The sequence below is a fragment of the Natrix helvetica genome (genome assembly GCF_964273705.1).
Source record: "Natrix helvetica genome assembly, chromosome: 1".
NCBI classification, from domain to species: Eukaryota; Metazoa; Chordata; class Lepidosauria; order Squamata; family Natricidae; genus Natrix; species Natrix helvetica.
In genome coordinates, this window is record NC_138548.1 from 247,395,670 (window position 1) to 247,422,815 (window position 27,146).

Here is a 27,146-nt window from a genome sequence, read left to right on the forward strand (position 1 = left end):
GTTGGTATTTTTGGTATTATTATTTTTTTGGTATTGTTGGAAGCAAGATTAAAGTAAAAGTGTTCAACCTCTAGTAGTTTTTAAATACCTATTTTAGTTAGATTTTTTAAATGGGAAAAAAATGAAATAAAAGGAGCTGAGCATCCCAGCTCTTTCCCAGTTAGACTCAGGCACTGTTTTCACCTCCCTGAAGCTGTCATCCACACCTCCCATTAAAAAGTGCCCTCTAATCCACAAAAGGGATAATATAACCCTGCAGTCTTGATCCAACAAATTTAGATCTAAATTGATCCCAATTTAGATTCTTATTCACCCATGAAATGTTTGGATTGATTATTTACCTCTGGTTCATTTTCTGGATTGGTCACCTCATTTAGTAGTTTGATCACTACCTCTAGATTGATCATTACCTCTAATTAATCACTAATTACTTGTATCAGGTAATTATTGTAAGTGAATGGGGAAGAACCACCTACATGCTCCACTTTTGGGTGAGAGTAACATGACAAAAGAGACATCTGGCTCTTGAATTATAGCTAATGATAGACCTTTTGAGTAGTCATTAAGCCAACTCATCAGAATGTGAACCTCACGGCACAAAATAGGAACTCCCTTCTGAGGAAGATGGCCAGGTATAAATCCATACATATCCACCTTCATAAAGTAATAACTCTAAAACAAAAGGCACAGCATATTTTTTGCTCATTTGTTTGTTTTAGAAGATGCCATAGCAGTTATTATTATGAGATGAAAGGGCAAACATTTTTTTTAAAGTCACTTGCTACTTTATTAGTATTAAAATACTTTTTTTTTCCAAAAAAAAGGGGGGGGGGAAACCTAGGTGATGTGTTGAGGACATATTTTTTATCAATTGGTTTTCTCTGAGCATTTTAACTGCTAATCAGTTAAAGGATATAGCCCTAACAATTTAAGAAAACATTGACAGAAAAGAAGAGAGAAGAGAGAAAAGATTGAGAGAAGAAAAGATTGAAAAGTGAGAGAAGAGCTTAAATGAGACAATTACCTTAGTTCCATATTACTTCTTCTCCCAGAATCCATATGACAGATTATCTATTATTCCTCTTCTCATAGAAATGTTACTTATGGCACTTTCCAATCAGCCAAACTGCAGCTCTTAACAATACTTCCAACCAGAAAAGTGGATCCTTCTATTCTACTGGAATATTATAGGCTAAACTATCTAACAGTCTACTGACACTAAAGAGCTCTAACAATTGTTGATCTGTTATGACTATCTCAAGGGAAATAAATGGCTTTATTTCTCAAGCATGGTGCTCAGCTTCTAAAAAGCCCCATTAAATGGCAGACCACACAAAACACACACATTAGTTGCTTTCACCCATGATGTTTTAAGCATACCCTTTAAACATTGTAAGTAATGTGTGATTTGTGCCATGGATTTTTTTTTTTCATATTTGCTTGGACAAACTTTGGGGGACTGGCGACTATACTGAATATTTTTGGAGAGAGTAAGGACTGGCTGTAAACAGGAACATGCAATGATAGTGAGTGAAGCCAGTGTCAGTCCTGGAAGCCATCTTGGGCATTGGATGTTCAGCCCTACTACATTTAGTCTGTGAGAAACTGGGAGGGGCGGGTTGTATGGAGCTGGGGAGATATATATAGTCATAATAACATTCCTTTCTCAGAGAGTCAAGGACATCTTGCCCTGCACCTGGAGTGGTATGACTTGGAGGCATCTCCAGTTGGGATGGTGCTTTAATTGGGCCATGTGATGGACATGTGGGTGCTGGCCTGGGTAGGTGCTTGGACTTTCATTTGGGTGGGGAACACCTGGAAGCTTTCAGATTTGGGTTTTCCCAGATGTACCAATATGACATCTCTAATAAAATGGAACTTTGAGGAACTTCAAGCCTTGGAGTCTTCTTTTATTGGGGGTGTTATTTAGAACCCTGACAGTCAGAGATGGACTGTTCTGATGGGATGCATTTGGGAACAACATCATTTATTGGCTTTCTATGTTTTCTCTCTTAAGATGGCAGCAACTATACCACTGATATTTGGAAATGGTAGCAAAGAAGTGCTTCAAGAGCTGAATAAAAGGAGGGGGAATTGATCATATCTTGCCACGGGGCCTAAAATCACCCATCCCTACCAGGATATGCTGTATATGAAGTGAAGTCTGATTGGGCAGGTTCTGAGGATGAAGAAGCAATGTAATAATTGTGTGCCTAATAGAGTAGAGTAGAGTAGAGTAGAGTAGAGTAGAGTAGAGTAGAGTAGAGAAGAGAAGAGAAGAGAAGAGAAGAGAGAGTATAGTAGAGAATGGACTTGACTCAACTTGACTTGACTCAAATAAAATAGAATAGAATCTTCCAGTGTTGGAGCATTACAATTTCTGGAGACAAGTTGTTCCACTAATTAAGTAATTGTTCTAATTGTCATAAAAATTCTCCTTAGTTCTAGGTTGCTTCTCTCCTTGATCAGTTTCCACCCATTGCTTCTTGTCTTGCCCTCAGGTACTTTGGAGAATAGTTTGACTCCCTCTTCTTTGTGGCAACCCCTGAGATATCGGAACACTGCTATCGTGTCTCCCTTAGTCTTTCTTTTCATTAAACTAGACAAACCCAATTCCAGCACATACCTTAAGACTTTGATGTCACAGTAATCTTGCCTTGAGCCAGTCCTCACCTGACATGACCAAGTTAGTTTTATTGATTCAAGATGCTTGTCACTTAAACGCTTTTCACTTTCACAATTATGGACTTTGGTGAATTTCAGTCTACTTCATCATCCTATTCTCACAAGCTTAATAAGCAGAGACAAGAACTGACAGGAAAGCATGGCAGTAAATCCAATTTAGTTTTCTGTTAAAATGCTAACAATTTAGCAGCTTCTCCTCCTCCTCCAGAAAAGGACTAGAACAGAAGTATCTGGAGGGAGAGACGGAGAGAATTTTCATCTTGCTACTTAAAATATTTTTTTCCCCATGACGTGTATTTCATTTTTATTTTATTTCATAAATAAATTGTTTGGAGTTCAGCTATATGCATCTACTAAACCTCAGTGGTAAAAAAAACAGGCATCAGGACAAACAGTTACGTCTACATACTTTGCTCTAAGATATAATACTACCATATGTCTACCTATGAACGGTATTGGCGTGAAAAAATAATTTTTCTTCTTTGCTAGAATCAAGCCGGCCACTTTTTGATTGCCTTCCTTTTGTTAAAAACTGATATCTTGCCAATCTATGCAAGCGCTGGAGCTCAGTGTTCTGTTTGCACTCCAGATGGCACTATGGAAGGCAAAGTTGGCCTGTGATAATTCTTGACTTTCATTGTTGTATGAGAGCCACAGATGCACATATCAGAGGCACCCTGTCTTTTCTATTAAGCTACATTGGATGAACTCTTTTAGTGGACTCATGTGCATTCCAGGTCTGCTTGGCTCATAAAATTAAGCACATGAAAGATTTCTGAGCATAGAAATGAGCTCCCAGTCTCATTAAGACTGGATTCCAGATGCCTCAGAATCCAAAGACCCTGTGCCTTCAGAAGAGGAACTGGCAGATATCTTTCACTGCTAATGGAACAGAAAAATTATTTCCTTATTGAAATTCTGCCTGTCATACAGTTGTTCAAGTCACAGGAAACTTCCTTGGAAAAAGGAAAGGAAACCAAAGAACACTAATTATATTCATTTTTGATTGAGTGTAGCCTTGTTTTTTGGGGGGGACACTTTCCAATGGCTCAGAGTGCATCTTTGGACAGAAAAACACTAAGAGTTGTGAAGATGTTCAACTAGCTTAAAATTCTAGATATGGATGACTACAGTTAAGGAGTGACTGTCCATTACTGCTGAACATCAATTTCTGTCTTCTGTTTAATTTTAATTTAAATAGATTTGTCCTCTGCCGTTCTCTTTCCATATATTAGGACAGCTATTTCAATCTTTGAATGGAGCTAGATTGGACCTTCTATAGTGTGGGGAAAGGCATGTAGAAATATGGGACCGAGTTAATATGGCCTTTAAAATTGTGAACGACAGAAAGTCACTGAGTCAAGAATTCTTAATAAGTGTCGTAATGAAACTTTAACCTAAGAAATTGGGATTTCTGCTCCATAGGATTTTTATCCAGTCCTGTACCCTTTCCTATGGTACCGGTTGCATGTCTTTCTCCATGTAACAATAAAAGCACAGGAGATAAAAATGGCAGGAAATGGATTTCAGACTAAAGGTTAGAGCTAAACAACTGTTATAAGAAAATGTCTGTATTTTGTCATCCTTACATTTGCACTTGATTTTATCGAAGTCACAGAGTTGTGTTTCTGAAGTTGATGATGGCTCCAATGGATAAAATCACTTTGGTGTTCATAGGAGAGGAGAGAAATGCCCCCAAAATGTATGGTAGTAGAGTAGAAAAAGAAGTAAATAAATTTCCTCCACCCCCCATCTACATGGGTACATGGGCAACAACAACACTGTTAGGAATCCTGTTCTTCTTTCGACACCTTCCTGCTTTCAGGAATGCTGTATATATTCATAGACAAAATAATAATGTCACCTGATTTCTTTTTCCACTTAAGTGTAATCTGTGAATTTTCTATTGCAGTTCACAGAACAGGGGAAAACATGCTTAAAGTAGCTTGAATGCAATCATATAGACTTCATTATTAATTTGTTTATTTATTAAATTTAGACACCACCCATCTCAGTGTCTAAGTGACTCTGGATGGTTTACAGATATACTGGATAGGTACCATAGGAAAGGGTACAGGACAGTTTCTTTTCAATTTTACATGGTGTTATAGAGAGTTAAAAAGGGACTTGTTGGCTCAGTGGCGAAGATGCTGAGCTTATGGGTCAGAAAGGTCAGCAGTTTGGCGATTCGAATCCCTAGCACCACATAACGGAGTGAGCTCCAGTTACTTGTCCCAGCTTCTGCCAACTTAGTAGTTCAAAAGCACGTAAAAATGCAAGTAGAAAAATAGGAACCACTTTTGGTGGGAAGGTAATAGCATTCCATGTGCCTTCAGCATTTAGTCATGTTGGCCACATGACCACGGAGACGTCTTCGGACAGTGCTGGTGTCAGGGTTCCAAATAGCACCCAAAAGTAAATCAGAATCCAAGGCAAAGTATTGCTCAAAGTTCTAATTTATTAAGAGAGCCATATTGGCACATCTGGGAAAACCCAAACCTGAAGGCTTCCCGGTTTTCCCACCCGGTTGAAAGTTCAAGATCTTGCCCCCACACCCACAAGTCCATTACATGGTCCAATCTTCCATTGCCATGCTGGCAACTTCCACCCATCCAGTTCTGGTCAGGTGCAGAGGTGCAGAGACGAAGGATGACCTTGGCTTTCTAGAAAGAATTTTGTTATGGCTACATATCATCTAACTCCCTACAATCCCCCCTCCCTTTTTCCCACAATAGAAAATGCATAGTAGAATAATAGAAAGTGTGGCAGGATCCACAAGAGAATATAGCTGCAGGCCTGACAGCTGGCTCTTTGAAACGGAGATGAGCACTGCCCCCTAGAGTCGGAAATGACTAGCACATATGTGCGAGGGGAACCTTTACCTATAGAGAGTTAATCAGAGTTCTCCAGTGACCCTAGGGGCATTTCTTTTGAATTAATAACTAGCTGGGGGAAAAAATTATTCTAGTTCAGACACCACTGAAATGCTGTCAATTCAGTCCACAGTAGTAATTTATCTTTCTACAAATTAGCTATGCTGAGACATCTGTTTTTGTAAAATCGACCAGGGAAGAATGTTCTAACAGAAAAATAGATTGTTCTGTTAGATTTGGATGAATGACGTGTTGTATCATCACTGCATCCAGATTGCTTGAAGCATCTATTTTTTTTAAAAAAAATCACCCTCTGTCATCCATTAAGTAAACTCCTCTGATCTAGTTCTTAAAATTAATGATTAAAGCATGAGCTTTTTACATTCGTATTTGGCACGAGGAAGACAGATTTCCCAGTGTTTCCTCTTAGCAAACAGGTTTTTATGGTTTTAATAATTCGGAAGAGGAGAAATTCATTAGGCAATGATACCTTTCCATCTCAGGAGCATAGGAAGCTGCTTACACTTGCTGTGTTCATTTGGCACATTGAAAGGGAAACTAAGCACATTTTAGCTTGGTATGCACTTTGCAAATCAACCTTATTTGGTTTAGGGTCCAGTTATTATTTAGCATATGATGAGAACATCACAGAAGAGAAGTAAACATATACACACAATCCACATAATTATATATAGAAAGCTTCTATCGGGGTACAGCATGGTCTCATAACTGGATGCCCAATTCAGTTACCCAAACAATTCAGTTATCCACCTCTGGTGCTGCTTCGTGCAGTTCTTCTAAGGAACCAGAGAATGCATGCCATGGGCAATCTTGCACAACATATTTAATAGTTTGCATCAGTGGCAGGATTTCCGCCAGTTCGGTCCGGTTCAGGCAAACCAGTTATTAAATTGCTGGCTATCCCCGCCCCTTCCTGCCCATCCCTTCCAGAAGTCCCCACATGCCCTGTTTTGGCTCCCAGGTAAGTGCAGGGAGGCCTACTGGGCCCACAACAGGGCACGTGTGTGTGGCGTGGGCCCCCTGCTTCCCATTTTTTCTCCCAGGAAGCTGCAGGGAGGCCAAGTGCTGCCTGTTACACGCCCTAGCCACACTCACCATGGCCACGCCCACCCATGCAGTCATTAGGGCAGAGAACTGGTTGTTAAATTATTTGAATCCCACCACTGGTTTGCATATCAGCACCATCATTGAAACAAGTTGAATCTTTCCATCCTCATTGGTACAGAGCAGAGGCATTTCTTGCAGTATCAGACCTAATTCTGTTTAATTTCATCCAGAATGAGGCAGGTTGAAGCCAGGTGGTGTCAACAGTCCAGTTGGCGAATCTAGAAAAAGAAACTCCTAGGACAGCGATGACAAACTATTTTTGGCTCGCGTGCCATAAGTGGGGAGAGCGAAGGCGGGTCATGCGCAGGCATGCCACAACCATAATGCAATGTGTGACCCTACCCAGTGCGTATGCACACATGACAGGCACTCCCCCCATGCTTTTTTGCATGCTTTTTTCGCCCTCCCCAGGCTCCAGAGGCTTTATAGGTGCCTGGGGAGGGTGAAACCCCCCCCCCCGCCCTCCTGGAGCCCTCTGGAGCCTTCAGGGACCTTCAAGAGGCTTCCTAGAGGCTTCAGAGGATTAAAAACTACCCTACATGCTCGTAGGGCCATTTTTAGTCCTCCAGAGCCTTCAGGAACCTTCTGGAGGCTTCCCTGAAGGCTCCGGAGGACTAAAAATGAACTAATGACTAAAAAACTTTCGGTTTGCTCATAGGGTCATTTTTAGTCCTCCAGAGCCTTCAGGGAAGCTTCCGGAAGGTCCCTGAAGTCTCCGAAGGGCTTAAACCGGCCCTAAGAAGCAAACAAACTTCTGGTTTGCCCATAGGACCTTTTTTTCCGCTCCAGAGGCTTCAAGGAAGCTCCTGAAGCCTCTGGAGGGCCTCCTGGGGAGCCGGGGGAGGCTGTTTTTGCCCTCCCTAGCTCCTATAAAGCCTCTGAAGCCTGGGGAGGGCGTTGTTTTGTCCTCCGGAACCTTCAGGGAAGCCTCCTGAAGGTCCCTGAAGGCTCTGGAGGACTAAAAACAGCCCTACAAGCAAAGCGGAAGTCACTTCCGGTTTGCTCGGAGGGCCGTTTTTTGTCCTCCGGAGCCTTTAGGGAAGCCTCCTGAGGGCTGCTGAATGCTCTGGAGGGCTAAAATCGGCCCTACAAGCAACCCGGAAGTGACTTCCGGATTGCTCGTAGGGTCGTTTTTTGCCCTCCAGAGGCTTCAGGGAAGTTCCTGAAGCCTTCGGAGGGCCTCCGAGGGGGGGCGGGGAGGCTGTTTTCGCCCTCCCCAGGCTCCTATAAAGCCTCTGGAGCCTGGGTAGGGCAAAAAAGGCATGCACAAAATGGGGTGTCATGCCTGTCATGCGCGCATGTGTGCTGGGGGGGTGTCGCACATTGCATTATGGGTGTGGCACACCTGCACACGACCCCCCTGTGCCCCCCCCCGCATATGGCAAGCGAGCCAAAAAAGGTTCGCCATCGCTGACCTAGTCCATGTATATTTTGTCATTAAGCTCCTGCAGACACCGGGAGCCTGACATCGCCTGCTTTCTGTGAACCATTTGAACATTACAAAAGAGAACTCTATATTCAAAATGTTACTCAAGATGGGCATATTTTAGGTTCATGAAAATGAATGATCTGGACAAGAAAGTTCTTGGCAGGGAAATCACTTTGATCCTGTGCAGCCTTTGAGATTAGATGCTCTGACATCTGCTGCTTTCAAATATTTCTGTACATTCCCCACTTCCCCCAGCTGATTAGAATTTGATTGAGCCCGTGTTCAAGCGGTGTCAGACAAGTGACTAGCATGCTTGGTGGTAGCCCTCACCTTGTGTGACAACTTAGCTCCAAATTAGTACCAGGGAAAGTTACCTGTGGAACATCTTGGCTCCTATTAGTACAGGGGACTTCCAACCTCCTTGCTTTTATGAAGCATATTATATGGGTACCAGAGGTTGGTTGCTCCCGGTTTGGCCTGGATTGAGCAAACCAGTAGTGGTGGCAGCAGGAGGCTGCACCCACTCACCCGGACGCTTCTGCGCATGCACAGAAGCATTGCATGCACAGAAGCATTGCATGCACAGAAGCATTGCATGCACAGAAGCATTGCATGCACAGAAGCATTGCATGCACAGAAGCATTGCATGCACAAGCACGAGCAAAACAGTAACTCTGGGATTTGCAACCCACCTCTCATGGGTACTATATGTATTTTTTCTTGGGTAGCCCTCATAATTAGTTGAATGTAATTTTGAATTGTTCTTCTAATTCTATTGTGAATGATTGTTTGAACTTCCTTTTCTTATTCCCTCTTTTTCTTATTCTCTCTCTCCCTTTTCCTCCCCCTCTCTGTTTCTTTGATCAGGGTTGGAAAGGACGGCTCCTTACACCAATGTGATCATGCCTAGCTTGTTTGGCATCATTTGTTTTCTTGGCATAGTTGGGAATCTTATTGTGATCTACACCATCATCAAAAAGAAGAAACTTCGGTGCAAGCAGACGGTGCCGGATATCTTCATTTTCAACCTCTCCATTGTAGACTTGCTATTCCTGCTGGGCATGCCCTTTCTCATCCACCAACTCCTTGGCAACGGTTCCTGGTATTTCGGAGCTCCATTGTGCACTATCATCACCGCCCTGGACACCCACAGCCAGATTACGAGCACCAACATCCTGACAGTCATGACCTTAGATCGTTACCTGGCCACGGTCTATCCTCTGAGGTCCACTTATGTCCGAACTCCATGTGTGGCAACCTTGGTTATCAGCCTGGTGTGGCTCCTCTCGTTTTTGACCATCATCCCTGTGTGGATGTATGCAGGATTGATGCCTTTGGATGATGGGACTGTCCGGTGTGCTCTTTTGCTTCCCAACCCCGAGACTGATGTCTACTGGTTCACCATCTACCAGTTCATGCTAGCTTTTGCAATTCCACTGATCATCATATGCGTGGTGTACTTCAAAATCCTCCAGCATATGGCTACCATGGTTGTGCCCTTACCACAGAGACGCCTTCAGGCTCGTACCAAGAAGGTGACTCGGATGGCTGTTGCCATCTGCTCGGCCTTCTTCATTTGCTGGGCACCCTTCTATATCCTTCAGCTGGCCCACTTGGGAATAGGCACCCCTTCTGTCGCCTTCTTCTATGCCTACAACTTTGCCATCAGCTTAGGCTACGCCAACAGCTGCCTCAATCCTTTCCTCTACATTGCCCTAAGTGAGACTTTCAAGCGCCAGTTTATGGTAGCAATCCATCCCGCCAAAGAACACTTCAGGGTAAACAACCACAACCACAGCACGACGGAAGCCAGTGTATGCCTGAAGCTTGCCCCAGAATCCACTCAACAGATTCGGTTTTTGGAGGAGTTTTCCCCACCTTCCTTGCCCGTGACAGTTGCCTCTCACTAGTGCTCTTTCCTAAGAGATTCGCAGTTCCGCTATTTGAAGCCCAAGTTATATGTTTTCCTTCACAGTCATCCAACACACGATGAATGTGTGGCTTCCTTAGAGCAACTGCTAGGCACAAGTCAATGAGGTGTTAATGGGAGTCTGCAATGTGCAAATGCTAATAGGCCATTTATTCTGATACATAAAGGGAAGAGATGAAATAATTGCTGGGAGGATTGGAGGCAAGTATCCACTTGAAAACTATTGAAGAGTCATAATGTAGAAATCATCCCATCAATAACATATAAATGAGTAACCAAACACCCCTCCCTTCTTCCATATCTATCAACGTATTTTATAAGGCACCTGATTCCAGACAGCTATGGATGGCAAACAACAATAAAACATCGTTTAAAAACAATCAATTAAGAAAAGCACAATTGCTGTCATACACACCTCTTCCCAGAGGACAGGCAGAGTGTCCATCATCTCGTGGCACATTAGACTCAATAGGACGCTCCTCTCATTTGCCTGGGAACAAGCTTCATTAAACAGTTTCATGGACCTTTTTTTAGTTCCTGGTTTCTCATTGAGTGAAATAATGTCTGCCTCATGCCAAATTGCCATTGCAAAAAAAAAAAAAGTATAAAATCAAATCCATTGTAGGCTTAACTAATCACACATGACGTAAACAAAGTGAGGATCTGGGAACATTTCATTACAAGTAGTTCTCACTTAACAATTGGTTGTTTAATGACCATCCAAAATACAATGAATTTTTAAAAAATTACTACCTACACACACACACACACACACACACACACACACACACGAGATTGCATTTGGGGCACTTGGCAACTTCTTTGTATTTACAGCTGGTTGCAGTTTCCCAGGGATTTTGCAATTGTTTTTGCAGTTTTCCAGGAGAAAACAGCAAAAGGCACCCATTTGATATGCTGCATTTACCTACTGACCACCGGATTCTCTTAAAGAGCGCAAGATTTATTTAATGACTGCTGCCTTGCTTTATGACCATAACAATGGTTGTAAAGATGAGTCAGGTCACATGGTGACACATGTAATGACCACAATGAATTACAACCAAATTTCCAAAGTTAATTGCAATGGTAGGTTCCTACTGGTTCGGACGGGTTCAGCTGAAATGGTAGTGGTTTGGCGGCCTGAGCCGCTGGGATCGGCAGCGACCCAGACCTGCCACGCCCCCAAACCGGTTCCCCGGGTGGCACCAATGGCGGCGCCATCTTGTTCTTCAGTTCTGCACATGCGCAGAACAATTTTAATTGCACTGCACAAGCGGCGCATGCGCACAAAGCATTCACACGAGCTAACCAGCAGTAGTGCCTGCTGGAACCCACCCCTGGTCAATTGTGGTGGTAAGTCAAGGACTACCAGTCTTTATCCCCCTGCAAAAAAGCAAAACAACAACAAAAACCCAAGAAATTTAGAGCTTCATGGATGGAGCCAATAGCTCTAATGTGTTTAATGGAAGAAGATGCATTAGATTAATGCATGAACAAAGCTAGAATGAGAATCCCATAACTGACTCCAGAAATGGTCCAATTCAGCTCAAGTATTATCCATTGGTGCCTCCAGTTAAGAACTTCCTTAAGTGTCTTTCAAATGGATAAATGATGTCTGGAGAGTGAAAGCACTTCTTTCTTAGCAACACTGCCCAGTTCTAACAGGCAACAATACCTCCCTACATTGTTGCCTATGATTTAGTCTTGAACCATGATAACACAGAGAAATCCTGCAACTTGCGGATATTCTTCGGCAGTAAGGAACGGCCTTGAAAGAAGGAGGAAGTGTAGATGCCAAGATAAGTGGGGCTTAAGGCCATTAAAAAAAACTAATTTGAGAAAACATCTCAGACAGGCCCAGTCTTAGATCACACGATGATAAAATGAGCTGGGGAGAAGCACATTCAGACTTGTAAGATTCTGTATGACAGCTGTTACAATAAAAGTCCTGCCTTTGATGACATTGGATTCTTAGGCTGGTCTACCCTGTAGGCCAGGGATGTCAAACTGGTGGTCCGCGGGCCGGATGCATCACGTACAGGCCACACCCACCCCAGCTCCGCAAATGGGAAATCCGTCGTGAAACATCACGTGACGGCAGCGTGACGCCATAAATTTGACACCCGTGCTGTAGTCTTCACACTAAGACACAGGGTAGCATTTTCAACGTAGAACTCTTGCTGCCTTCATGGCTGTATAGAAGAGGGAGGACTTCATTCAATGCCACTTATTACATGCCAGAGTGTTGCCAGGAGTTTAAAAATTGCACCTGCTGAACTGTCCCTATTTATATAGCCATTATAGGAAGAAAGTTAGATTCTTCCCCCCCTCCTTCTCCATTACCACAGCAGGATGTTAATACTTTGAAGAGGTCTCACTGAGCAATGGAGGAGGCGTGGGCAGCCTAAGGCTATTCATTATGGTTTTCTGATGGGAAGGATAATAAAACGCAGGGAAAACTTTCTTTTTAAGAGAGATTACATGACTTCATTAAGTTAAACTGAAGTCAATGGAAGACTTTCCTCCCTTTTTTTTTTTTAAAAAAAAGACATCTTCTTCCCAAAAAAGGTTTTGCTGGAGGGAGGAAGTGATCATGATGCTTGCTTTTAATTAAAGTGACAGATATGAAGGTTTCTACAGTGCTGAATAAGCTATGTGATGTGCTCATTCCAGCAAATGAGTAAGCCTCTTAAAAGTGATATGACAGCAAGTCTGACTTAAATTTGGCAGAAGGTAATGGCCATTCTGATTTTTGCAGCTAAGATTGGGGAGCCCAGCTTGGGTGCCTTGTTTAGAGAGTTCTCTTCAGGGGTTGGCTGCTACGAGTTCGCCCAGGTTTGGGAGGACCCATAGCTAACGTTATGGTCAGTTTGGAGAACTTCCAAATCTCACTCGTGGCTGGCCCTACCAGCCCCTCTTCTCTCCTCCCACCCCTCCCAGGATTCTCCATGCGGCCTGTTTTGGATGTGAGGTAAGTGCAGGGCCCACACGGAGGCTTAGGGTGGGGGGGAAGCAGGCCTCCCAGTAGGCCTCCAGAGCCCGGGGGAGACAGTTTTCACCCTCCCAGAGGCTCGAGGAAAGTCTCCGGAGCCTGGGGAAGGAGAAAATGCCCCCCTCCAGCCGTGGTACAGGAGGCCGACTAGGCCATACCCACGAAGGCCACGCCCACCCAGCAACTGGCAGAGAACCTGTTCCTGACATTTTTGAAGACCGCTCCTGGCTCTTTTCTGCTGTGACTGACTGGCACCATGGTCAATCTTGTCCTGTGGTTCAAATCTAATGATACCGCTGGAGAATTACCCTCTTCTCTGCGCCAGGTTTCTGATAAATTTGTGCAGAAACACGCTGTCCCAGAAGAGAGAGTTGAATTGCTTTCTCCAGAATGTACCGGGCATGATTTCAAATCTGAGACTGGTTAGCAACAACAGATGCTGCAAACTCAGATAGAAAATTGGTGCGCTGCTGTGTAAATGTGTTATATTTTATGTTGGTAACAAAATGAAAATGGGAATGTAACTGAGGTGATGTTATATTTTGAATCTGCTAAGAATAAAGGTAGCTAGCTGCTTTTTTTAAAAAAAAAATCCAAATTCCTTTTTTGGAAGCGGGGGGCGCCGGGGGATACTCAAACACTTTTACTGAAATTATATTCTCTATCTCTCTACCTACGTTTTGAAATTTCATAAATTTACTAGGAGTTAACAGACTCAACAACAACAAAAAAGCATTCTCTAACCTCCCTAACTGGTTTATATCCTCCATATGCAGTGGGGAATGGTTTGTTTTGACACAACTTTTCATATGTTGAGATAATGAAGTATTGTTGTGACTCATTTACTTACGGTACTTGATTTATACAGTATGTCTGGGCAACTAGTAGCATTTTAAGTCATAATACAAATAACACAACTATAACACAGTGCATATAATTATAGCTAAGGTAAAAATCAATTAAAGGTAAAGGTTCCCCTCGCACATATGTGCTAGTCATTCCCGACTCTAGGGGGCGGTGCTCATCTCTCTTTCAAAGCTGAAGAGCCAGTGGTGTCTGAAGACGTCTCCATAATCATATGGCTGGCATGACTAAATGCCGAAGGCGCATGGAACGCTATTACCTTCCCACTAAAGGTGGTTCCTATTTTATCTACTTGCATTTATATATGCTTTCGAACTGCTAGGTTGGCAGAAGCTGGGACAAGTAACAGGAGCTCACTCCATTACATGGAACGAACTGCCAAACTGCCAACCTTTCTGATCGACAAGCTCAGCAACTTAGCCACTGAGCCATTGTGTCCCTTTTTAAAAAAAATCAATGATAGCGCCATAAATACAGCTACTTCATAGACTTGGGATCCCATGTCTTCAGTTTTTCTGAAAATCTGGCAGAGTCAGGGGCAATTTACCCATGTAAATGGACTATTACATGATAGATTAAATTTTACATATGGCTCAGCTGGAGATCAGATTGCCACAGCTATGGTTTGGACTGGAACCATTGTTGGACTAGAAGACCTCTAAGGTTCTTTCCAACTATTTTATTCTGTTATTTGGAGCAATCTTCCCTTTTCCATATAGAAAAGATAAAACTTAAATCTGCACATTCCCAAATTCTATATCCATAACATAACATAGTGTTCCCACATATGACATGGAAAGAATAGTGTTGTCAACAGGGCTACTATTACTGTCATAAAAAATAAAAGAGCTCTCATACTGTGTTTCCCCGAAAATAAGACAGGGTCTTATTTTCTTTTGACCCCTGAAATAAGCGCTTGGCCTTATTTCCAGGGAGGTCTTATTATTTTTGAGATGCAGGAGGCAGTGAGCGTAGTCACCTCATGGCTGCTGTTGTGTTGCAATATTTTCAGGGAGGGCTTATTTTCATGGGAGAGATTGTTTTAGAGCATGCGCTCAAAAGCCCAATTGGGCTTATTATCCGGGGAGATCTTATTTTCGGGGAAACAAGGTATACTCTTTTTTAAATTATGAAATGTAGATGATCCCAGGTAAAAGTTGGGACTGATCATTTGTGGTGAAGTTTTACGGTAATGTTTTCCAAGAAGCTTGGGAATTACATGCTTAAAATCAAACTCTAAGCTATGAGCTGACCAGAAAGTGCTCTGCAACACAGGTATTCTATCCAGAACCTTATGCAATTGTTCTACAATGTTGCTGTAAGGAAAAGTCAGGGTCTACCATAACGGAAGGTCAATTAGTGACATGAAAAAAGATCACCAAGTTATGAACCAGCTGAATTGGATTAAAGGCCAATGTAATTCACCACTTTTGTCACAAAATGGTTACTTGGAAGCATGAGGAACCCCAAACACGGACAGGAAGACAATATTGGCTAGCAGTTAAAGTTTGATTGCCTGAGATTCAGAAAAAGATATTTAGCCCTTCAAATCAGTAACTACCGGTAGCCTGGTCTTCCATGAGTTTAGACCTATCCAAGTTGGTAGTGGTCATCACAGATCAGCCAATTTTAAAATCCAACTACAGGTAGTCCTCGACTTATGACCATAATTGACCCCGGAATTTATGTTGCTAGGTGAGAAATTTGTTAAATGAGTTTTGTCCCATTTTAGGATTTTTCTTGCCACAGTTGTTAAGTGAGTTGCTGCGGTTGTTAAACTAGTAACATGGTTCTTTAGTGAATCTGGCGTCCCCATTGATATTCCTTGTCAGAAGGTCACAAAAAGGGGTCACATGACTCAGGGACACTGCAACCGTCATAACTGTGAGTCAGTTGTCAATAATTCAAATGTAAACCACGTGATCATTGGCTTGCTGCAACGGTCGTAAGTGAAAACAATCATAAATCCTTTTTTCCCCCAGTGTTGTAACTTTGAACAGTCACTAAATTTTATCCGTTTTGATTGTACGCCGCCCCGAGTCCTTTGGGAGAGGGTTGCGGCTAATCAAATAAAATTATTATTATTATTATTATTATTATTATTATTATTATTATTATTATTACTAAATGCACTGTTGTAAGTCGAGGACTACCCTTATATTAAGAAGTGCTTTCTTTTGATCAGGCTTGAATCTTGCCAACATTCATTTACAATGAATCACTCCACGTTTTAACACTGAGACCAAACCAGAGGTGGAGAACAGCTGGTTCTCTCTGGCTCAGGCGAACCGGTAGTAGCGGATGGAGAAAGCTCCACCCAGATGGTGCACATGTGCATGTGTGCGCACACTCACATTTGCGAAGCAGTAGGGAAGGCAAGTGAATCCTACCTCTGGATCAACCCGCCCCTCCCCCCTCCATATTTTCCATGTCCTGCATCTATTCCTTTCATGTATCCCCTTAAGGATCAGAATGGAAGCACTTCAGCTCCCTAAATGCTTGCCTTCCCATTTTCATCTTTATTTTGCTATTTTTGATCCCAGATTATTCCTCTGAAATCTGGTCATCTTGTTAAGAAATGTCAGCATTCAGATCCTGCAGTACTTTGAAGTTTTAAATGGGGATCCGGAGACCATATGGGTCTACTGAGTCCCAGATGGCCAAGCCCTGGTTTAGCACAAGATGCGAATCCAATTAAAGAACAATGCCATCCTTTTAAGAAAAAGTGCAGCCTCCGCACACTCAAGTTACATTTCAGTCTTTCACAGGAAGAAGCCGTGAATTTGTTTTCCTGCCCACTGCTGCACAGTACTCTACCACATCCAGTGGTGGATTCCTACCGGTTTGGACCAGTTTGGACGAACCGGTAGTGGTTTGGAGCCTGGGTTGCTGGAACTGGCAGTGACCCAGGCCTGCCACGCCCCCAAATTGGTTCCCCGGGTGGCACCAGTGGCACCGCCATCTTCTTTTTCTTTGTTCTGCATGCACAGAACAATTTTAATTGCATTGCGCATACGTGCGCAGTGTGCATCTAGCGTGTGCAAAGCACGCACACGAGCGAACCAGCAGTAGTGCTTGCCGGAACCTACCCCTGACCATCTCATGTCTACTCCTCCTCAAGTTCAATGCAGTGGTGTAGCAAATGTTGATACATTTACGATAATTGATTTAGCTGTAGACTTCAGACTGATGAAAAGGAGTGTGCAATTTTGCACAATCAATATTTTCAACATAAGGAACGGAGAGCCAGCTTGGTCTAGTGCTTAAGGCACTAGCCTAGAAACCAGGAGTCCTGTCTTAGGCATGAAAGCCAGCTGGCCAGTCACTCTCTCTCAGCCCAGCCTACCTCACAGGGTTGTTGTTGTGGGGAACAAAGGAGGAAGAAAGAGTATTGCATGTGTTTACCACCTTGAATTATTTACAGCAATAATAAAGGCAGGATGTACATACATACATACATACATACATACATACATACATACATACATACATACATACTTGCTGTGAGGAGTGAAAATGACCTCACTTGATTAGATGGTCTCTAAATGGATCATATAATCTCTGTAAGACATTTCCGTAAGCTCTTCAAGGAGCCCATCCTAATAAGACAGCTATCCTTTGTCCATCATCTTGCTATGTTTGGTGACTTTCCCAGAAGATATTGTGAGGGGAAAAAATATCCATTGGAAAGTTGCAGGTAATAGGCCTAGGAGTGAGCTTGCAGGTCTCACTGAACCAAAGTTTTAAATTAACATAATTGCAAAATGTACCAGACTAATATCTCTAATGTGCTGACCTGTGTCTGCATTTTCTGCAAAGTTTGTACTTGATATAGATGTATTTAGATCAGGAAGAATGAGATGGTGGGAAATGAGGAACTGAAGGAAACAAGGGTCTGAGAACTTCAAATGTACATGGGCATTTGCAGAGAGTGATGGTCAGTGACAGTCAGTAAGGAAGTAAGAAAGAACAAGGAAGTGAAACTATGAATGTGTAGGTCAGTAAAAAAAGAAGGTATAAGTAACGTGGCTTGAGATGGGAATGGTGTCCTTTGCCATATAGCAACCCTTGTAGGACTTGCTATTTGCTATAAGGAATCCATTGCAATGGATTTAAAATATAAGTTTTGTTATGCAATTGCATTGCTATATTGGCTGTTCATCTTCAAAACTGCCCATGAAACAAGAAACCTCTGATCTTAAAGTAAGATTTATTGCTTGTGATTGCTTGTGGTTTCCCTTTGTTTTTTATCTGAATATTTTTATGACAATATTAGTCAAACCAAAGTTGGGTAAAAGGTCTACGATTTGATCTAGAAGGAGCGACAACTACATCTTAGGAATTCAAAGTGTCAAATTGTCAGGTATTCAACAGGTTTGTCAAAGGATGGCCTCCCATTGACATGCCACAAGAGAACCAACAATGTTTTCCTGAGTTCTATTGCCTCAAGGCTTCCACACAACTATCAGATGAGACACTTTATTAACTCCACCTCACATCACCCAACTTCTGGGCTGGATGTCGGGATTTGGTAAAGGGGCCAAATGTAGCAGCTTAAGCAGTTTGGTAGCTAGCTGCCTTTTCAGGAACAAAAAAATATTTGTGTTTTTTGCTCTTACTACGAAGAGTGTGTTTAATTTTTGGTTTTTTGCAAGATTCAAAAAGCAAGATAATGCCTTTTTTGCTAGCTGGCAGATAAGCAGAGATTGGTTGAAACATCCTCGTGTTCACGTATTTGCCAGGAAGGGCAGATTTGGGCACAATATCAGGACTGCAGGCTTGGAAACAAGAAAATGTACCCAGTTCTACACAGCACCCTGGTATCTTAAATAACCCGTTCAGGGCCTTATTTTTTTTTAAAAAGCTGTGAAAGCAGATGACTTGGGCAATGAAAAATACTGGGCATTTGGAACTGTCCTTGGGGGGAAAAATGAGCATTCAGATGGTTTTAACGATGAGACCTATTGCTTTGACAGATATTCAAAGAATTAATGAAACCTGAGGGTGTTAAAACAACATACAGCGAGGTCTATGTCAGCTCAGTGCTTATGAGACATATTCACTTACTGAAGAAACATGGGGGGGGGGGAATCTCTACAAAATTACGTTCCTAGGCTGACAAATAAGAATGTTAAAAGATGGATTCAGAAATCTAAAGTAGCTTGTTTAAGAAGGTTATGTTGACGTACAGATGGATTTAATGTAAAACAGTAGTTCTCAACCTGTGGGTCGGGACCCCTTTGGGGGTCGAACGACCCTTTCACAGGGGTCACCTAAGACTATTGGAAAACACATATTTTGATGGTCTTAGGAACCGAGACACCAATTTTATGGTTGGGGGTCACCACAACATGAGGAACTGTATTAAAGGGTCGTGGCATTGGGAAGGTTGAGAACCACTGATGTAAAGGATCATCAAATGTCATCTCCCCAGTGAAAGGAACAGGGGATTTACACATGCAGCATGAACACAGCCACAATTATGCACACAAAAAACCCTATGCACAACTGCCTGGGATCCGCACTGTATATTGGATATTAATACAATTGCAGTGACGTGCTGTGAGGTTTATGGCTGGTGAGGCTGGTGACGTCATCAGGAAGGCGGGGAATGGGACCACATGTGCTGGAAGCTCAGGCTGCCTCAGCCTCCAGCACAAGTGATCCCATTCCCCGCCTTCCTGAGCGTGCTCCGCCGGCTCGCGCTCCGCAGTCCTCGAAAGCGACTGGGGAGCGACGAGAACTTTCCTGCCTCTGCTGGACTTTGCACGCTCCTCGCGACTGCATATTGTGGCTTCGTCATCCGGGAGCGCCGACAACATTTCTGCCTCCACAGCTCCCGGGCGCGGCCGGCCAGATGTATATAATATTATAATATTATATATATATATAGTATATAATATTATATACTATTATTTCATGAAGAGAGGTGAGGCTCTGCCTCCCCTGCCTCCCCTGACCGCACGTCCCTGTAATTGAGAGAGTCCAGAGGGATTTCATGAGAACAGTACTCCACTCCTCTACTCACAACAGAATGCCTTATGCAAAATTTTGGGCTTGTAAAACCTAGAGCTATACCGTCTACGATCTCACCTAAACGTAGTTCACAAAATTATCCGCTACAACGTCCTACCTGTCAATGACTACTTCAATTCAATTCAATTCAATTTATTAGATTTCTAGACCGCCCCCTCTCCCCGAAGGGACTCAGGGTGGTGTACAGGTATAAATTTAAAAACCATACAAACAATAGTATACATAGATAAAATTAGATTAAATAATCTAATGTAAGAAATAGCCCCTGTACGAATTTATAAAAATTAAAAACTTAGACCATAAAACCAATCATAAAAATTTAAAAATAAAACTGAGGTGGGAAAGCTGGAATTAGGCCAGGCCGGCTAGCTGAAACAGGTGGGTTTTGAGTTTCTGACGGAAGGAGCAGAGGTCCGTAGTCATTCTAATGTCAGGGGGAAGGTCATTCCAGAGGGTCGGGCCCATCACAGAGAAGGCCCTTCCCCTAGGCGTCGCCTGCTGGCACAGCCTAGTGGACGGCACCCGGAGGAGTCCCTCTCTGTGTGAGCGGATCAGCCGAAGGGATGTATGGGGCAGGATACGATCCCGCAAATAACTAGGTCCTGTGCAATGGAGCGCCTTAAAGATGATGGTCAACATGTTGAAACGCACCCGAAAAGCCACAGGCAGCCAGTGTAGCCCGCGCAGGAGAGGTGTTACATGGGAGTAGCTAAAGACTCCCGAGATTGCCCGCGCAGCCGCATTCTGAACCAGCTGTAGCCTTCGGGTGCATCTCAGGGGGAGCCCCATGTAGAGAGCGTTGCAGTAGTCTAGCCAGGACGTCACAAGCGCATGAGTGACTGTGCGAAGGGCGCTCCGGTCCAATAGGGGACGCAATTGGCGCACCAGGCGAACCTGGTGGAACGCCCCCCTGGCCACGGCTGTCACATGGTCGTCCATGGACAGCCAGGCATCCAGAAGGACGCCCAAATTGCGTACCCGATCCACGGGGGCCAGATGTTTGCCCCCAATGGCCAGTGATGGAATAAGCTGGTTGAACCGGGGCGCCGGCAGCCACAGCCACTCAGTCTTGGACGGGTTGAGCTTGAGTCTGTTACTTCCCATCCAGATCCGTACGGCTTCCAGACACCAGGACATCACTTCGATAGCATCGTTGGGGTGGTTTGGGGTAGAGATGTACAGCTGGGTGTCATCCGCGTACAGATGGTAATCTACCCCAAACCCACGAATGATCTTGCCCAGTGGCTTCAAATATGCATTGAAGAGGAGAGGCGAAAGGACCGACCCTTGTGGCACCCCACAAGTGAGCGGCCTCAAGGTCGACCTCTGCCCCCCTGCCAATACAAATTGTGCTCGGCCAGAGAGGTAGGAGGAGAACCACTGCAAAACGGTGCCCCTCACCCCCAACCCCTCCAATCGATGCAATAGGATACCATGGTCGATGGTATCGAAAGCCGCCAAGAGGTCTAATAGGACCAAGATGGAGGAGCAGCCCCCATCTCTGGCCCTCCAGAGATCATCCACCAATGCAACCAATGCCGTCTCCGTGCTGTGGCCGGGCCGGAAACCGGACTGGCGCGGGTCCAGATAATCAGTTTCCTCCAAGTGGCGTGGAAACTGTTGTGCCACCACACTCTCTACAACCTTCGCCAGAAAGCAAAGGTTGGAGACGGGACGGTAGTTGGCTAACAAAGCTGGGTCCAGGGAAGGCTTCTTGAGGAGGGGCCTCACCACCGCCTCTTTCAGGGCGGCCGGCAGGAACCCTTCACTCAAAGAAGCGTTGACTAACTCCTGGAGCCAGCCTCGTGTGACCTCCCAGGATGCCAGTACAAGCCAGGAGGGACACGGGTCCAATAAACATGTGGTGGCTCGCAGTCGCCTACGCAGCCTGTCCATATCATTGGAAGTAACAGAGTCAAACTCCTCCCAGAATGGAACCTCACGACCCGCCTCCGAAGTCCCTTCCAGACCACTAGCAGGGACCAGCTCGCTTCGAATCTGAGCGATTTTGTCCTGCAGATACACCCCAAATTCCTCTGCTCTGCCCTGCAGAGGGGCTTCCCGTGGCCTCTGTTGGAGGAGGGAGCGGGTCACCCCAAACAGGGCGGCAGGGCGGTTATCTGTGGACGCAATAAGAGTGGCACAATACTGACGCTAGGCCACTCTTAACGCCACAAGGTAAGTCCGTAAATGGGCTCTCACCTGAGTTCGGTCAGATTCAGAGCGTGACAATCTCCATCTGCTCTCTAGGCGTCTCTTGTGGCGCTTCATCACCCTCAGCTCCTCAGTGAACCAAGGGGCCTGGGTGGTTCGCTGCCGCAAGAGAGGCCGCAAAGGCGCCACCCGGTCCAAGGCCCCAGTGGCCGCACTGTTCCATGCAGCCACTAGGTCCTCCAACCGGGTGTGGGTCAGGGCTACAGGAAATGGCCCGAGCTCCATCTGGAACCTGTCAGGTTCCATCAGGCGCCTGGGGCGGAACCATCTTGGACAATCCGGTTCTACCTCCCCGCGGTGGGGAGTAGCGGCTGGAAAGTCGAGCTGGAGAAGTGAGTGATCAGACCATGACAGGGGGGTGATAGCTAAATCCCCTACTCCCAGATCACTCCTCCATCAGCCAGAGACAAAAATAAGATCCAGTGTATGTCCTCCCTCATGTGTGGGGCCCTGAATTATTTGGGTCAGGTCCATGGCTGTCATGGAAGCCATGAACTCCCGAGCTACTTCGGATGTCTCCCCTACCGATGGCAAGTTAAAGTCACCCATGACCAACAGTCTGGGGGTTTCAACTGCCATCTCGGCGATCACCCCAAGGAGCTCGGGCAGGGCTGCTGATGCATAGCGAGGAGCCAGGTATACAATCAGCAAGCCCAACTGCTTCCCTGGGCCCCACTTCACGCACAGGGACTCACAACCGGCTGTCTGTGGCACAGTGGTCTGTCTCGGCTCAAGACCTTCCCTCACAATGACCGCTACCCCACCACCCCTGCCTAGTGCCCATGACTGATGAAATGCGCGGTAACCTGGCGGGCACATTTCCACGAGAGGGAGACCTCCCTCGTGGCCCAGCCAGGTCTCCGTAATTCCTGCCAGGTCCGGCTCCCCCTCCGACACCAAGTCGTTAATGAGGGGGGCTTTGTTGACAACGGACCTGGCATTGCATAGCATCAGCCTCAGGCCCTGGCTCTGTAGGTCCTGACCACCTAGATTGCAGGGGTTTGGACATATGACCTTCAGCTTCAACCAAAATAATACACCAGCACACAATAGATACAAACTCAAGGTCAACCACTCCAAACTCCATTGCAGAAAATACGACTTCAGCAACAGAGTGGTCAATGCCTGGAATGCACTGCCTGACTGTGGTTACATTCTCAAACTCCCATAACTTTAACCTTAGACTGTCTACTGTTGACCTTACCCCACTCCTAAGAGGTCTATAAGGGGCATGCATAAGCACACCAGCATGCCTACTGTCCCTGCCCTACTGTTCCTATTTATTCCTACTCATTTACTGTGTTCATACATACGTTTATACTTATACCTGTTTTACCTTTTACATGTTTGACAAACTAAATAAAATGAATAAATAAAAATTAAAAAAAAATTAAATCTCCAAAACAAAATTATACAAAAATTAGGGATTAAAAGAATAAATTGATAGTGCCTCCATCTCCAATATTGTTTACTTTATACCAATGAAAGATACTTTAAATAAAAAAAACATTACAGGAACTCTTTTTGACTACTTTAATCTGATATTTTTTTAAAATGTGCCAAACAAATCTAGGATTTTGCTTAGAACAAGGGATGATATAGGACATTTATTTTCAGCTTTCCTTGTATTTCATTTTGGCTCATGGCTGCATACATTAGATTACCTCAATGCCCAGAAGGATAGAGAAAAGTATTTTTAAACTACTTTTGTCTTTTGTATTTTTAAAATACTTTTGTGAAAATTAAGAGCTAGTCCTCAACTTATGACCACAATTGAGCCCAAAATTTATGTTGCTAAGTGAAGCATTTCTTAAGTGACTTTTGCCCCATTTAAAAAAAAATCCTTGCTACAGTTGCTAAATGAATTATTGCAATTGTTAAGTTAGTAACACGGTTATTAAGTGAATCTGGCTTCCCCGTTGACTTTGCATGTCTCTGATCACATGACATCGGGACACTGCAACATATCATAAATATGAACCAGTTGCCAAGCATCTGAATTTTGAGTAGATGACCATTGGGATGCTGGAACAGTTGTGAGAAAAAGGATCATAAGTCTTTTTTTCACTGCTTTTTAATTTTGAATGGTCACTAGGATTACCTGTACTATAAAATATGGAGGGGAAAAAAACTTACCTTGTTCTATGTGAGCATTTCCCAAGTAACTTGGCTTTTATTTATTAGCAACTTTTCAACTTTACAAGACAGCACCAAACAGAATGGTTAGATTAGCTTTCTCTCAGACAAAGAGGAGAGTGGGACAAATGGACTTCTTAATGGACAGAGCGTCAGTCTCTGAGTGCTATTGCTGAGAAAACCTTAATTCCACAAATAGACAACAAATAGGGATGGAACAGGCGCAATTGCTTTCCCCATGGTTGCCCATTGCAGTTTCCTGAAGCAATTATTAGCCTTAGTATCTCTTGGGATAGAGTGCATTAAATTTAAATCAATGTCTGTTGGGTGAATACTTGGAGACAGACCTAGGTTGTTAGCTTTTGAACTAGTTCAGTCTTGGGTTGGCTTGTTTTGATCATTCTATAAAAAAATAGAATTAGTGTATGTTAGAAGGTGCAGCCAACCGAGGCCTTAATGTTTAATCATTGGTAAGCATGTACACATAAAGTGTTTAGTTTGGTATGATGTAATATACTGTATTGTATATTTGTAGTGGTGTTCAAGCTGTCTCTTGCCTAGCGACCAGTGCTTTTCTTTTTCTTTTTAATACATTTTTTTTCAAAACAAACACAACACATAAAATCTTCCTTTTTTACATACTGTAGAAAGTGTATCAGTTGGTTACAAAAGGCTTTCGTGCATCTCTTCAACAGTCAACAAGCATAATTCATATTAACTGAAATATTTTAACTCAGATATTTATACGTTACCATCATCTTACCTCCATTTTCATTTGACTATAATTGTTTAAACGTCCTTCATCATAAAATATACCAAAATTTAATACATAACCACATACTAGCATTTCATTTACTATTTCTAAAATCCTCCAATAACACTGAATCTTTATGTCCTATTCTAGCTAAACATCCATAATATTCAATAACAAAATTTTCTAATCCTTCTTTCCAAATCATTATTTGCAATTTACATCCAATTTCCTTATGTTGTACCCATACATATATATACCTTATTATCATTATCCCTCCTTTATTTAGCTATATCCTGTATCACAACATTTTTCCCCAATATTCAAAACTTAACTATATCTGACTTGGTTCTTTTTATTTATTTATTAATCTTTATATATAATCCAAGAGGGTTTCTCATCTTCCTTTCATGGGTACCATTCAATATTCATATCCCATTATTGCTTATCATGACACTACACATTGTATACATTATTATCATTATCAATTATTTATTTGACTATATCTATTATCACTAAATTTCACTAGGTTTAGCTAGCTTTAAGTTATACTCTTCCATCTATCAACCTGTATCTTTCCAGTAACTAAACAGTCTCATATCTTCTGCTGTTTACTTTACTTTACTTTATTTAGATTTATAAACCGCTCCCTCTCCCCGAAGGGACTCGGGGCGGTGTACAGTCAGAGTTAAAACACCATATACATACATATACATAGAGGAGGCGATATACAAACTGTACAGTAATGATAAAATTAGAAACAACATTAAAATCTACCCCAAAATCTACCCCAAAATTAAAATAACTGCCAGGAGGATTAAAGAATAGGACTATAAAAGGGCCAGGCCAGCTAATTGGAACAGGTGGGTCTTGAGTTTCTTGCGGAAGGAGCGGAGATCAGTGGTGGTTCTAATATCGGGGGGGAGGTCATTCCAGAGCGTTGGGCCCATCACAGAGAAGGCCCTACTCCTGGGCGCCACCCGCTGGCATTGCTTGGTGGACGGCACCCGGAGAAGTCCCTCCCTGTGAGAGCGAATTGGTCGCAGAGATGTATGGGGTAGGATGCGATCCCGTTTGTGGTATCAGTCCTCTTATCTTCTCTTTAATCAATTTTGTATGGACTCCTCTTAGCAACTCTTTGCTTATAGAATCTCTCATGTAATTTTTGTGTTTCAAGTTGAAAAGAAAGTCCAATTCTTAAATGAGTTAGAAAAACACCCACAGTAATGAAAGAGAAGAATTTTAGACCATAGGTTACAGAGTAATGAAAAAAGAAAAATAGAAGAAGGCTTAATCCGTTTGTTTTAAAGGTCTTGCATAAATTCCATCCGTAAAAATAGCATTCAAAAAAAAGATAACCCCCTGTCAAAAACCATTCCAAATTTAATTCTGCTGCTTATTTCTTCTCGTTCTGCAATTTAAATTTATTTTAAGTTTTTTATAGGCAGTCACTTTTAAAACGATAAAATTTCCTCACCAGCTGGAAACACTTTCTCTTTCCACATCCTTTCATTTTGGAGCCACCCCGACTTCGTCAGCCAAATGGCTGGATTTTTTGTCACCAGCTTGAAGACTTTCTCTTGGATCAATCAGGGACTTTGCGATGTCCCTGAGATCAGCAAGATGTATTCTTCCTATTCACCGTCTCTGCGGGACGGTTTAGGTCCATTTGGACCATCCAGTGGCAAAAGTGTCGACTGCGATCTCAGAGCATTGAGATCGCATGTCGTATCGTCGCGACTTTGGCTCCTCCCCCTCGCAACCAGTGTTTTTTTGAAGATCCTTGTCATGGTTTACGTCTAAGGGTTTAAAAGGATTCATCTGAAGGAGATAGCACAAGCAGCAGCTCAGTTTCCCTTATGCTTTTTGCATTCAAACTACTGAAGAAATGGAACCAGTTTTTTCCCCCTTAGCCTCAAGCTTTGCAAATATGATTCACAGGGTCTAACTGCTCTGCATATTGATATGAACTACTTCCCCCTCCCCTTCAGATAAGGCAGTGTTTCAAAGCATTTTCCCACTTTTTTCCCAATGAAGGACATTACTCCTCATTTGATGGGTTGGTTAATGAGAAGCAATGTGCAGCTACTGTTATTTTTCTTCCCTGC

At 43.3% G+C, this 27,146-nt stretch overlaps 2 protein-coding genes across 6 annotated transcripts in view; both read left to right on the forward strand.

The window, feature by feature from the left end:
* LOC309385177 (melanin-concentrating hormone receptor 1-like) overlaps window positions 1-10,551 on the forward strand; it is a 71,989-nt gene extending 61,438 nt beyond the window's left edge. For all 5 annotated transcript variants that reach the window (XM_081939312.1, XM_081939311.1, XM_081939309.1 and 2 more), the window contains exon 3: window positions 8,983-10,551. In XM_081939312.1, coding sequence (XP_081795438.1) covers window positions 8,983-10,025 — 1,043 coding nt within the window. In that variant the 3' untranslated portion in view covers window positions 10,026-10,551. The remainder of the gene's footprint in view (window positions 1-8,982) is intronic.
* LLGL2 (LLGL scribble cell polarity complex component 2) overlaps window positions 1-27,146 on the forward strand; it is a 377,463-nt gene that overhangs the window by 193,713 nt on the left and 156,604 nt on the right. The window lies entirely within an intron of this gene.